Raw genomic sequence first — 11,861 nt, forward strand, 5'->3', positions numbered from 1 at the left:
GGCACCTGTAGGCCTCCAGTCTGGCTTCCGTTGATAGTCTTCTCTTGCTAGAACTTCTCCAAACGGCCAGAGCCAACAGTCTTGAATCCCTGTCCTGGTCCCCGCCATCAATCATATCGACCTACACAGATGAAATGGTTCCCCATTGATTTACTAATTTAAGTTCCCAAGTTGAAAGTCCTAATTTTATACCATCTCCCTGCATCGCAAGGTGAAGCTGCTTATCAATATTGCGTGACTTGACTGTTCTGCGCCTGTGTCTGTGCCTGTGCCACAGACAGGTCATGGAGACTGGCAAGCATTTTGAGCGGCCCAATATTAAGGGGATCTCAGTGGAAATAACGTGGATTTCATGCGGCGCATGGCAACGGAGATGGCTGACTTTCCTTGCTCGAAGGCTGCTTGTGTAATTTCGTTGCAACTTTATTCCCTGTTTGGTGTCAACACTGTCTCCGATGGGATTTCCGTGTTGTCGCAAAGTGGCTATCAGTGAATGAGAATTTGCTTTTCTGTTCCAATTCTTCTTTCCTTTGTTTTTTTAATTCCTATTTTCGGCATGAGTGATGGAGACAGTTCACAGGGTAATGTGCATTTGTGTTCGGATACATGATTTTGTCATCTTCATCTCTTTATCAGCTTGTTTGCAGCCTGTCCGCATAGTCCAGAGAGCTGCACTTGGTTTTGTTTTTACGAGTCAACCACAATGCCCTGGATGCGGTTCCTAAACTATAAATCTGGATACTACTGACCATAATCAAGACACCCATAACACCAGTCGTAATGATCTCGCAATTATGCATATAGTAAAATACCATGTGCAAGCTTACCAACATGGGCGGGGCTGTCTCTCTCTCCCTTGGCCTGTGATGGACATGGTCTTTGTTTACAGTGTCATCGGTCCGGTCCTGGATTTCCTTGGTTTGCGGCCGCTCCGGAACACCCATGTCTTATGAATTGCATGTTCCTTGACAAGTGAGAGGGAGCTAAGCCACCTGTGGAACTTCTCAACAGTCTGGTGGAAGCTGACTTGGGCACACAGTGATGTTCGTCTCCCTCACTCTGCTTCAGAACCCCCTGGTTCAATATTCACTGCCCCTGAAGAAGGACCGTCAATGGGGTCAGTTCATGGTGAGACGGAGCATGCCGCGCCTGCTAATAAAAAAACTGCCAGACACACTTGGTCTGCATCAGCCAGGCTTGCCTTGCTGGCTGATGGTGGGACTGGCGTTCAAGAAACGGCTGGGGTCAAATTTGTTTGTGCGGGCTTTTGCATTGCGCCAATTCCGGGTTTCTTCTCCAGGAAGGGAAGACGACAGGAAGCATGAACACCTCGCTTGAATTCCGTTGGCAGGCTGTGTGCATCAGCATATCTAGGTATTTAGGGTGTAACCTCGCGTGCAGTTGGCTATGTAATGCGTATTGACGTATCTGTGACCTGGAAGAAGGATATTCGCAGACAGTTGGTTCTATATTGGGTTGGGTTATGGCGATGGCAGATGTCGCGCAACGCTCCTAGGAGGTTTGCCTGCCATCAATCATCTCAAGGCGCTGCATTGCTGCATGGCGAGAAAATTTAACGTGCAGTTGAGCTCGTAACGGCAAAACCTTGAGCGAGAGATGGCAAGCAGTCAAGCAATTCAACATTCTTATTTTGTAGATGCATAGTTGAGTTGTGCGAAGAGTCTCCACTGCCTTGATATCGTGCTTGCGTGCTAACCGTCGGCAAGGATGGTGTGTCCAACTTGTTCCAACTCAACGAGTGTGTGGATGTTTGTCGACGGGTAGGAATTCGTTCTGCTGGTTCTTCATCTCTGTGTCTGTATGCCCAGTGCTGTATGGAGCCGTGCTGGCTCTAATCATCAGTTGCACTTGTCGGGTACAGTACCGTTCAGGTGCTGTCTGGCAAGCATCCATGGCAGTCTTGGGCTTGCACTGACCGGCTGGCAGATGGGAATGAACCCTGGCTGGCGTTGGCTTTCCTGTTCCTTGCTCGAGGAGCAGACGTGAATGTGGATGCGGATGCATGTGTGGATGTGGATGGTGCGGGTCAGTCGTTGCAACCCGGCTTTGGTTTGGGCCCGTCCAGAGTGTTGGTCCTTGCTGGGAAGCAGCAAGCAGCAAGCTAGGGAGGTATCACGGCCCATCCTTGTGCATCGGCGGCCATCAAGAATTCTGACTGGCTGAAGGGATATGCTCGATTTGATTTGGCTTTTGGGCTAAAGCAACAAGTCAAGCCAAGGCACGAAAGCGCACACCACCCACTTGGGGCTCACTGGGGCTTACTGAGCAGGATTGGAGCATTTTGGAGCATTGGAGCACCGCATCGAGCCAAAAGAGGAGCCACAGATTGACCCAAATCGACCAGTCTCTATCAGAGCGGCGGAAGAATGCTGGTTGGATGAATTTGATGGATTGGAGCACTTGAGGGCGGGCGGCGACAGGCAAAAGAAGTCTGGTTGAGGAGAGTTGCTCGAGATGCTTGTTGGCTCAGTTGGCAGATTGGCAGATTAGCTTGGCCCATCCATCCATCCACCCATTCATCCAATTGATCCATTCTGTCTCCCTCTCGTCATCGACTTTTTCTTTGATCCTTGACTTTGCACTTTGCTCATCTTGCATTCTTGTTCTTGTTTTCACTCGACACTGTCCATCGATCGATTGATTGATCGACTTCTCCCGGCTCTTCTCTCGTTAGCAGCCACTTGACTCTCTCCGCCCATTCGTTCAACCCTCAACCACTTCCTTCGTTTTTAGTTCTTCTATTTTGCCCATATTATTCCATACTTGACGATAAACTCGCTCGCTTTCTGTCCTTCTTTTTCGATTTATTGTTTATTCATTCGGCTCATTCTATTTTATTCTCATGATACAACATCGTCAAGGGGCACATCTGAATCGTTGGTGACCGTTTTCTGACACGCCGTTGCCGCCCCCGTGACCCTCGTGCGCAATCCGTTGTCCCAGAAATCAGACAGACCAGACTACTTGCCGAAACCTACTTGACCCCTTTCCCCGCGTCGACGGCCTCAGAAACTTTCTTGGGACCCGACGCATTTCATAGAATCTACGACTGTCACGATTGATTAAGGAGGGCCTGTTCGGTCTTTTTGATCACCGCGAGTCCTTGCGGCTGGACTGGACTGGATAGGACTGGACTCCTGGCCACCGCGAAAAGGCCTGACATCCGATCGTCCAAACTCCGAGACACCACCCGCAAACCGAGGAAACAAGCAAACAAACACGTCGAAACTCCCATCTTCAATAATAGTTTCAACTCCTGTTTCTTGGAGCCTTGCATCTCCGGCTCTGCCTCCCACATCCAAATCAACTCCCTTGCATTCAGTCACCGCCTCCGACATCTGACATGCAGCCATGATGCGCGAACAGGTTGTTGGCAACATTCTTCCGAGCCCTGGATCTCCCCCCGGAATGACTACATCCAAAAGCTCAAAATCATCCTCCTTCCAGTCGCTTAATAGTGATGACGGCAGCGTCCTGGCCGACGTTGGCCACTTCGAAGACATTGGCCTGGACGATGACAATGTCACCCTCAAAGTCAATGTTCGCCCAGGACCAACGCCATTGACCACCTCGATTGGGCGCAATTTGGCAGGCGGAAAACGGCCACCGGGCCCAAAACCGCGCCGGTCGTTTCCAAACCTCCAAACAAACGTCTACGCAGCTAATCCCCGAAGCACAAGCCTCGCCGGCCTCACGGATCCGCGCTCGCTCTCCTTAAATCGAGGACATTCTACAACATCTTTACTTGTGTCCCAAAGAAATCGCAGCACCAGTCCCGGTTTATCTCTGAACCCCAGGGACGTCAACCTGCCGTCAAAGCCGCAGCCCAGACCCCGGAGGGGAAGCTGGCAGGCGAGCCGTGAGCGCAAGAGCTTGCAAGAGCTTGAACATGAGTGTGATGAGGACGATGGCGATGACATTCCCGATGGCGTGGTCCTTGAAAACGTTCCCATTTCTCCCCGCCCTGCTCACGAGCGCCCCCCAAGTCGAGCTCCGTCAGTTTCACCGTCACCAGACCGTGCTCCCAAAGAACGGGTACGAAGCGTTGGGAATGGCACACCAGCCGTTGCTCAAGCACAGGGGTCGCTGCGCTCTCCATCGTGGAAAGCGGATGCCACCGACAAAGCGCCTCCAAGCCCTCTTAAACTACGCGCCAATAGCTGGAATCTGGCTCTCGCAGAATTGAATGCTGAATCCAAAGCCTTGACCGAGAAGTTGGAGGAGCATGCGGACGAGCTGTATGACCGATTCAGCAGGCGGCCTTCTGGATCAGCCAGACCCAACACCTGGGACTCCAGCCAGTTGCCTTACGATCATGTGTACGACAAAAAGGAACGAGTCAAGTCGTCAACACCCGAGTTACCTCCGTTACGTAGAACAAACATCATGGTCGATCCTCTACCTATTTCCAAAGAGAAGGAAGCTGTTCTCAGCCGGACACGACCGTCCTGGCTGCCACCCAAGGATCCAGCCGAAGAGCGCCGTCACCTCAAGCAGTATCAGAAAATGATGGCCGCCAGTGCCAAGGCAGATGAGAGACGTGAAGCCGCGCGACGTTCTAGAACAGAGTCCCGGGACAACACCGCTGACAATCTTATGCATATCTGGGAAGGCGATATTATCCCACGGTGGAATGATGCCATACGCGAGAGACGAACGAGGGACATGTGGTGGCGGGGAGTTGCTCCCAGAAGTCGTGGTCTCGTTTGGGCTCGTGCCATTGGCAATGAGCTTGGTCTGACGGAAGCTACTTTTCGGACGGCTTTGGCACGAGCCCAGGATTTGGAAGAGCGTGTTCGGACCGACCGGGCGGATGCTGAAGATACCAGACGAGCCAAATGGTTTGAGCACATTCGCAAAGATGCAAGCAATAAGACCTGGAAAGACCTCAAGATCTTTGAGATCACCGGACCGCTACACCAGTCGTTGGTGGATGTGCTCAGTGCATACGCCATGTACAGGAATGACATTGGTTACGTGTCTGGGTGTAATGTACGGAGCCTTCTGCAGCCACTCTGTATATGTTTTGTTTTGTCACTAACACTCTTTGTAGACCATTGCAGCATTGCTCCTTTTAAACCTCCCGAATGCCGAATCAGCTTTTGTTGCGCTTGCCAACGTATTGAACCGACCTCTACCTCTATCATTCTTCACCGCCGACGAGACAGCACAAGCCTCTGCCTATAATCTGGCTTTACAGACACTTGGCCACAAATCGCGACCGCTTCATGAACATTTGACCAAAATTGTGCAGGATCTGACGCCGGAGCTTTACTTGGCCGACATGTTCCTCAGCATGTTCACTGGCAATCTTGCTATTGACGAAGCAGCACGCTTATGGGATGTGTATGTGTTTGAGGGCGATGCCTTACTGGTTCGAGCCGCCGTGGCGCTGTTGCTCTCTCGTGAAATGGCCCTTCTTGGGAGCAAGACTTCTGAAGAGGTCGTGGCTGTTATGGCACGGGTAAACTCGAGTCCTGGATCAGCACGGGCTGTAGGTGAAGTTGGAGCCGAGGACCGATTCATGGCAGCAGTCCGTGACGCTGGAAAGGCTTGATCGATTTTCGCCAGCCACTTTTTGACACCGGAACGGAGAACCTTTGCCACCATTTATGTACGACATATGGATCACCTTATATACTGGGGCGACATTTGTTTTTATTTGATTTTAAAGCGGCTTTATGTATATCAAGATATAGACGGAAGGGACACGTGCAATTGGAGCCGTGTTGAGGCGTTGTCACTTATTGGGCTCATGTGAGCGAAATGAAAGAAAGAGGAGGAAACCGGCCTCTGCTGAGGCTTGTTCATACGCAGCTGGCCCTCGAGGACCTGGCCACACACCATTTTGCTGCCCAAACGGTGCAGTAGTACCGAGCGATGAAGGATATTTGGCTCAGGATGCTGTGGAATGCTGAAATTGGACTCATTGGATTGATCGTTGGACTCGGGCGTGTTTTCTAGATAGGCGGCGAGTCTGGGTACATAATTTTTATTCTTGGTGGATATGGTGAGGTATATCCAACTAGACGGGATTTGGAAACCCGTTGGATTACATGATGCCTTAATTTTTATTACTTATTATGACGAGATTATTTTCAAAAAGGTGATGCATTTGTGAAAAGTACTTGAGTTGCAGAGGGCAGGTGAAGGTAAACATTGGATGATGGCGCTTGTATCAGGGCAATGCTTCGCCCCGTATTGCATATCTTGTGTGCCAAAATGATTCAACAGAGATTTCTTCAGCACGCTGTACGTTTGGGAATAGTCAACGAATCTGACTTATAAAGAGCGCTCAACAACATGCACACAGCATAGAGCCACTTGACAAGTTAGTCACTGAAGTCCAGCCATAAAAGCAAAAGCTCTAACCCAGCTTGCACGATCATTGATTGGGTATCACGTGATGAGAGGCGCGACAACACCAGGCTGGGCGACAAAAACATTGCACACGGTTTTTGTCACGTCGGGAGTCTGTCTCCATTGCCACTTACATCCAACTTACACGCATCGTACACATTTGTTGCCAACTCAATTGAAACAATACACGGCCCAAACAAGTCCACGCTTCACGCTTCGGCCAGAGATGCCCTCAGGCTATAAACATGGTGACACGCCACAGAAGGCCATGGTCCGTGGAACCATAAGCTACCTCGAATCGCAAGGCCTGCCTGTCAACAAATCCGCCATATTTCGACACTTTGAATTATCTCGCTCCCAGGGCTACGCAGCACTCAGTAGCGCCAGGTCCAAGCGGAATGATCCCGAGTGGGAAGAGACGCGTGGCCGACCAAGCAAGATATCTTCAGAGGACCAGCAAAAGATGGAGAATATCCTCTGGGACGAGGCGTATGAGAATGTATATCTCAATTGGGCGGGTTTAGCGAAACATTCGGGTGTAGAAATGGACTTTAATTCGAGGACCATGCACAGAGCCATGGGTACAATGGGATACAGACGGTGTTTGGCCTGTGGACGAGGCTGGGTGAATAGGAGAGTGAGGGAGAGGAGGGTGGAATGGGCGCGCAAGATGCTGGATACTTTTGCGGGCGACGACATGGCTTGGAAACGGGTTAGGTTCGGAAGTGAGCTGCATTTTGGATTTGGACTCGACGGTGCGATGAGGGTGTTGCCTCGGCCGGGCGAGAAGTACTGTCCCAGCTGTGACGAGGCACACGACGAAATTGGCAAGGAAGAACCGATGGACGATGCAAGATGGTCAAGAGACGTCAAGAGGGTGCATGCATGGGCGTGCGTAGGGTACAACTTCAAAAGCGAACTCGTGTTTTACGATGAATCAACGAGCCCCAACTCATCTGGAACGATCACCATGACCGACTACCGCGACAAAGTGTTGGAAAAGCACGTCAAACCGTGGCTGCAACCATCAAACGGTGGACCGCAGTCCTTCACCCTCGAAGAAGATGCCGACTCGTTTGCCCACGGATCAGGCAGCAAGGTCAACCTCGTGCAGCAGTGGAAAGACGCAAACTCCCTGAGGAGCCATTTCAACTGCGGCGATAGTCCCGACTTGAGTCCCTTGGATTCTTTGTGGCCGGCCGGGAAGCAGTGGAAGTTGAGTGCACCGTTGAAGGATTGGGGCGATGAGAGCTTGAGAGACGCGGCGAGACGGGCGTGGAAAGAGGTGGTCGTTGAGCAGGACAGGGTGAATGTCTGGGTTGGCTTTATGACGGCGAGACTGAGGGCAGTTATTGACAGTGAGGGTAAGATGGTGCCGTGGTGAAAATTGTATCATGACTGGAGCTTGGATCCCTGGTTTAGCGTGTTGTCGTTTGTATATTGTAGGCTGTTATTTTTGGTTTTACATGGCTCATGATTCATGAGTGACAATTACATACGAGGTGTAGGCTTTAGTAGGCATGAGATATATCTAGACTAATTAATTGCCGTGTCTAACTGCGGTCTTCAAACATACAATGAGTGTGATTTTAGTTTAATATTCAGACGTATGATTGACTAATTCTGAACGAGATATCCCATGAGCTTTGAGAGATGGATATGCTGACCACAAGTGTCGGTCATCAATGTGATCCAATGTTAACTTGCTGACAAACCTGAAGTTATTCCTGTACCTAGATGCCTAGGTAGGCAGGGTCACGGAAAATTCATTCTGTTTGCGAAACATTTGTCGAAGGTAGTCTGGATTGTAGCCTGATGGCATCGCGACTTGGACATCATTCTGGTTGGACAGCTGGTGCTATGGACGTTTGCTCACATCGCAGACGGGGGATTATGTTGTAATGAATTTATCAGCAGAACACCTTCAATATTCTGTGAGGACCACACTGTCGATTGAACTAGCAATCGCGAGTAGAAAGACTGTAGACATACAACTTGGGAAATGTTGCACAAATGTAGGGTAGCCAACACCAACAACCACCAATTGTCAACGCACCAGGCTTGCACATGATGCAACATGATGCATTTGTAGTGTATTATGTATAGGAACGTCTGCACAAGGCTGTGACATCTGTTCTACTCCAATCTCGTAATATTGATACTACGTTCCTGAAATAAGCGTGCGTTCGGACACCAATCCTGCCGCCGCTGCCACACCCCGTATGACAAAGGTACCGGGCTTCCTGGTTGTCGTCCCGTGATTGCAATTCAAAGTCGAACATACACTTGTGGCATCACATGAAAGTTCTTGTCTGCCATGTGGAGGAGCTGGCTTAATTAGACCAATGTGCCAGCGGCCAGACATCGCAGCACGCAGCACTACAATACAACACGGAGGATCTGATCTGCGCCATCTTGTGATACCTCCGACGCCGACTTCTTCCGCATTAGGGAGGGAGAGAGCCCTACAGCGAGAGAGAAGACCACTCAACTCAATCTGACAAATGGATTACTGTATGTTGTCCAATACAAACATCTTTGAGACTGGCAACGCTGTGCTGTGGACTCAGCCAGCCACGATTTCAAGACCTACAGATGCTGCTGCAAGCGTGCACAAATACAGAGACGATGTGTGAGGGTCCAAATATGTACAGTACATGCGGAGTACAGTCAGGTCAAGTGGTGTGTGCTGTAGCACTGATTGAGTGCCCAGGAGGCTCTGCGGGAGTCGTCTCGTAGTGGTGCTGGTCGGTGCTGTGCATGACTATGACTACATGTAGCGGATTGTGCCTTTGCTCTGGGGTTCATACCAGACTAGATGGGTGAATTCGACGAGGACAAGGCAAACGATAGATGTGCAACACAGTAACGCACTGTATGTAACTGCACGGAAGGTTGGAGGCCCGTTTGTCCCAAGTAAACAATAAACAGTCCAGGTCAAGTGCAGAGGCGGTGAACCAAGATGCAAACCAGAAGTCTGGCGGTTGGAGTGATCAGTGAACCACCAATGGTTTCACTGTGCGTGAAAATGACACTGATGGAACCTTGACATGTTGCTGCTGCGATATTCTAGCCCCAGGGCTGGGAGGGTGATCCTGGTGGCAGTTTGTGGAATGATGTGATGCAACCAAGCTCGAGAAGTGCAGAGTACAAGCTGGTCCCTCGACCTGTAAAGAGTGGTTGTCGAGGCCGCCAAGTACGTGAACAACCAGATACCTGGCATGGACCTGAGATTCTGGCGATGGCATCTTTCCAGCATCCGCCCTTTGGGACCAAGAAATTACCAGACTTCAATGTCTGGTGGATTGTCCTCCGTCTCTTAGACTGGAGAACGGAGGAGTGGAACCGGCAGCCGCGCCAGGGACCACTTTCATCTGCGACACAAGACCAGACTTGTTCCTTGGCTCAACAAATTTCCCAACAGAAAAGTTGGCAACTTTTTGCACCAGTTCGAAGCACACAGGGGTCAAGCAGCAGATTTGCAGCACCAGAACACGCCATTGATGAGTCCTGTTTGCCGAGCCTGACGCAGCAAGCACTCGGAAGCACATGCAAATACATGCAAATAATTTTCGCCTTCGAGCTAGGGAATCATACTGTTTTCGTGTTAGCTGCTCGGCCAGAGGGAGCTGAAGCTGTCGGGATAGTCAATACTTCAGATAACCACCTCGAACGACGTTGAGCATCATCTCGATAGCAAATACTTCACATGGCTGAGTTTCAATCAGGAAAATTCAGGTGCTGACTTGCAAAAATAGTCAAAGCTGGGAATATAATCCTCTCGCTCATCTCTTTGATAAGACCTCCCTAGGTTTGAGCCCGTCAAAATCTCAACTCTCCATCCCGCGTCCCCTGCTCCAAACACCGGGATAGCTTATCCCGACATCTGGACTCTCGCAACCCATCCCCCATCTCAAACTCGTGCCCCACCTGCGGGACAGGTCCAGGGTCCTCTTTTTGCCATGGTTTGAAAGCGCCCCCATGACTCCCAAAACAGCGACTTCATGAGTTGCGGGAGCAGATATCCTGGGACCGCCAATGAGCAAAGGAGCAATGAGACCACAGTCGCAGTCGCAACCTGGGCGAAACGGATAATTTCTATTCCAATGGACGAGGTCCGACGACCCTATGCATAGGACAGCATGCTCCTTTACTTTGTGAGTTTGTACCATACCAACGAGGCCTGATGAAATTGATGGAGGGGCGGGAAGAGAAAGACGACCAAACTCCCCCACCACTGACATGATGGCATCAATCCTTATCCAATACCGTAACTCAGCTGGGGGGCAAGCCTGTGTTCTCCGAGACGAGTGAGACATTCGAGATGCCCGAGCTGCTTTAGCGGTGTCTATCACCGCCGCATGGCACTGGTGGTGGCGGCGGGAGGCCGATAACCCAGCCATGAAACCACCCATCCGCCTTCAGTGTGGACTGGAGTGGGCTGTGAAATTTTCGTCTCGGCCTTGCCCGCCCTTTATTCACCGTAACATTGAAGCATGTACTACTCCGTACTGCACCACGGACAGCCCGTGCTTCCATTACTGGGCTGTTGAGCTGCAAGCTGCAAAGACAGGTGTTAAAGGAGGTCAGATCGCCAGTGCGAGACTTTGATAGGCCATCTCGAACTTCTCTGACTGTCTCAGACAAGACTTTATGCTGGTGGAATAATACTTGAAGTCCACGCTAAAGGCGGCCATGGTGCTGCAACACTACGAAGAAAGCAACAGGTGATCAAAAGTGACATATTGCCGTGTCGTGTCCTGAACTAATAGCCTCCTACCAGGCCTGTGCTGTAGCTGCACTGGGCCAGACTGGGTGTTTGGTATGATCGTCGGGTTCACATGTTTGGGGGCGGGCCAGTGCCGTCTTCGCCTGGAAAGGCAGGATGGGTGGGTGGACAGAACGGCTGGCCATGCGATTGACTGATCTCTGGCTGAGCCTGAACCAGGTGTTGGTGCGATACGGAGAAAATTCCGCCATCATTCTGCGTGGTCGTCAGTGACAGGTATCGACGCCGTAGTTCTTAGGGTCTTGGAGGTGGGATTTACCTCCACCAAATGTAGCCATGGCTGGAAGGCAAAAGTCTTTCATGACATGACTTGGGCTTTTCGGTCCTGGAAGGGGACATCGACCAATTGATCATCTCATGGTGGCCTCTGTTGGAGGGCAGCTAAAAAAAAAAGTTTTAGGTTGGATGGAGAGAAGGTCAATCATGGTTCAAGCAAACGAAGCGACGTGAGTGGCCATAAGCTCCCATTGCAAGCCAATTGGGAAAGAGCTGCCCCTCGCTCTCCAATTTTTGCCAAGTCATTCAAGTTTTTGCTGCACACACACCCTCCTGCTGATGGTTCTTTATCTTCTCCATCTTTTTTTCTGGTGTTCTAGGGACTTCTTGTGCCGACAGAAGATATTTGATCACAGCTTGACTACGGCATCGACGAAGAAGGCCAATGGAAAAGGCTCTTCCAAGCCATTGAGTG

At 50.7% G+C, this 11,861-nt stretch overlaps 3 protein-coding genes across 3 annotated transcripts; 2 read left to right on the forward strand and 1 right to left on the reverse strand.

Annotated features, from left to right (window-relative positions):
* Positions 1-3,372: 3,372 nt before the first annotated feature.
* On the forward strand, positions 3,373-5,578 carry VFPPC_10437 (TBC1 domain family member 14; the record flags this gene model as incomplete). Its single annotated transcript, XM_018288809.1, has 2 exons — positions 3,373-5,013; positions 5,075-5,578. The coding sequence occupies 2 exons, from the start codon at positions 3,373-3,375 to the stop codon at positions 5,576-5,578; spliced, it is 2,145 nt and encodes a 714-aa protein (XP_018137400.1).
* A 1,029-nt stretch (positions 5,579-6,607) lies between these two features.
* Positions 6,608-7,765, forward strand: VFPPC_10438 (HMG box protein; the record flags this gene model as incomplete). The annotated part of the gene is made up of 1 exon (XM_018288810.1): positions 6,608-7,765. The coding sequence occupies one exon, from the start codon at positions 6,608-6,610 to the stop codon at positions 7,763-7,765; it is 1,158 nt and encodes a 385-aa protein (XP_018137401.1).
* Positions 7,766-10,211: 2,446 nt separating this feature from the next.
* Positions 10,212-10,796, reverse strand: VFPPC_16872 (hypothetical protein; the record flags this gene model as incomplete). The annotated part of the gene is made up of 1 exon (XM_018294625.1): positions 10,212-10,796. The coding sequence occupies one exon, from the start codon at positions 10,794-10,796 to the stop codon at positions 10,212-10,214; it is 585 nt and encodes a 194-aa protein (XP_018137403.1).
* Between the last annotated feature and the right edge of the window lie 1,065 nt (positions 10,797-11,861).

This window comes from Pochonia chlamydosporia (genome assembly GCF_001653235.2).
Source record: "Pochonia chlamydosporia 170 chromosome Unknown PCv3seq00011, whole genome shotgun sequence".
Classification (NCBI taxonomy): domain Eukaryota; kingdom Fungi; phylum Ascomycota; class Sordariomycetes; order Hypocreales; family Clavicipitaceae; genus Pochonia; species Pochonia chlamydosporia.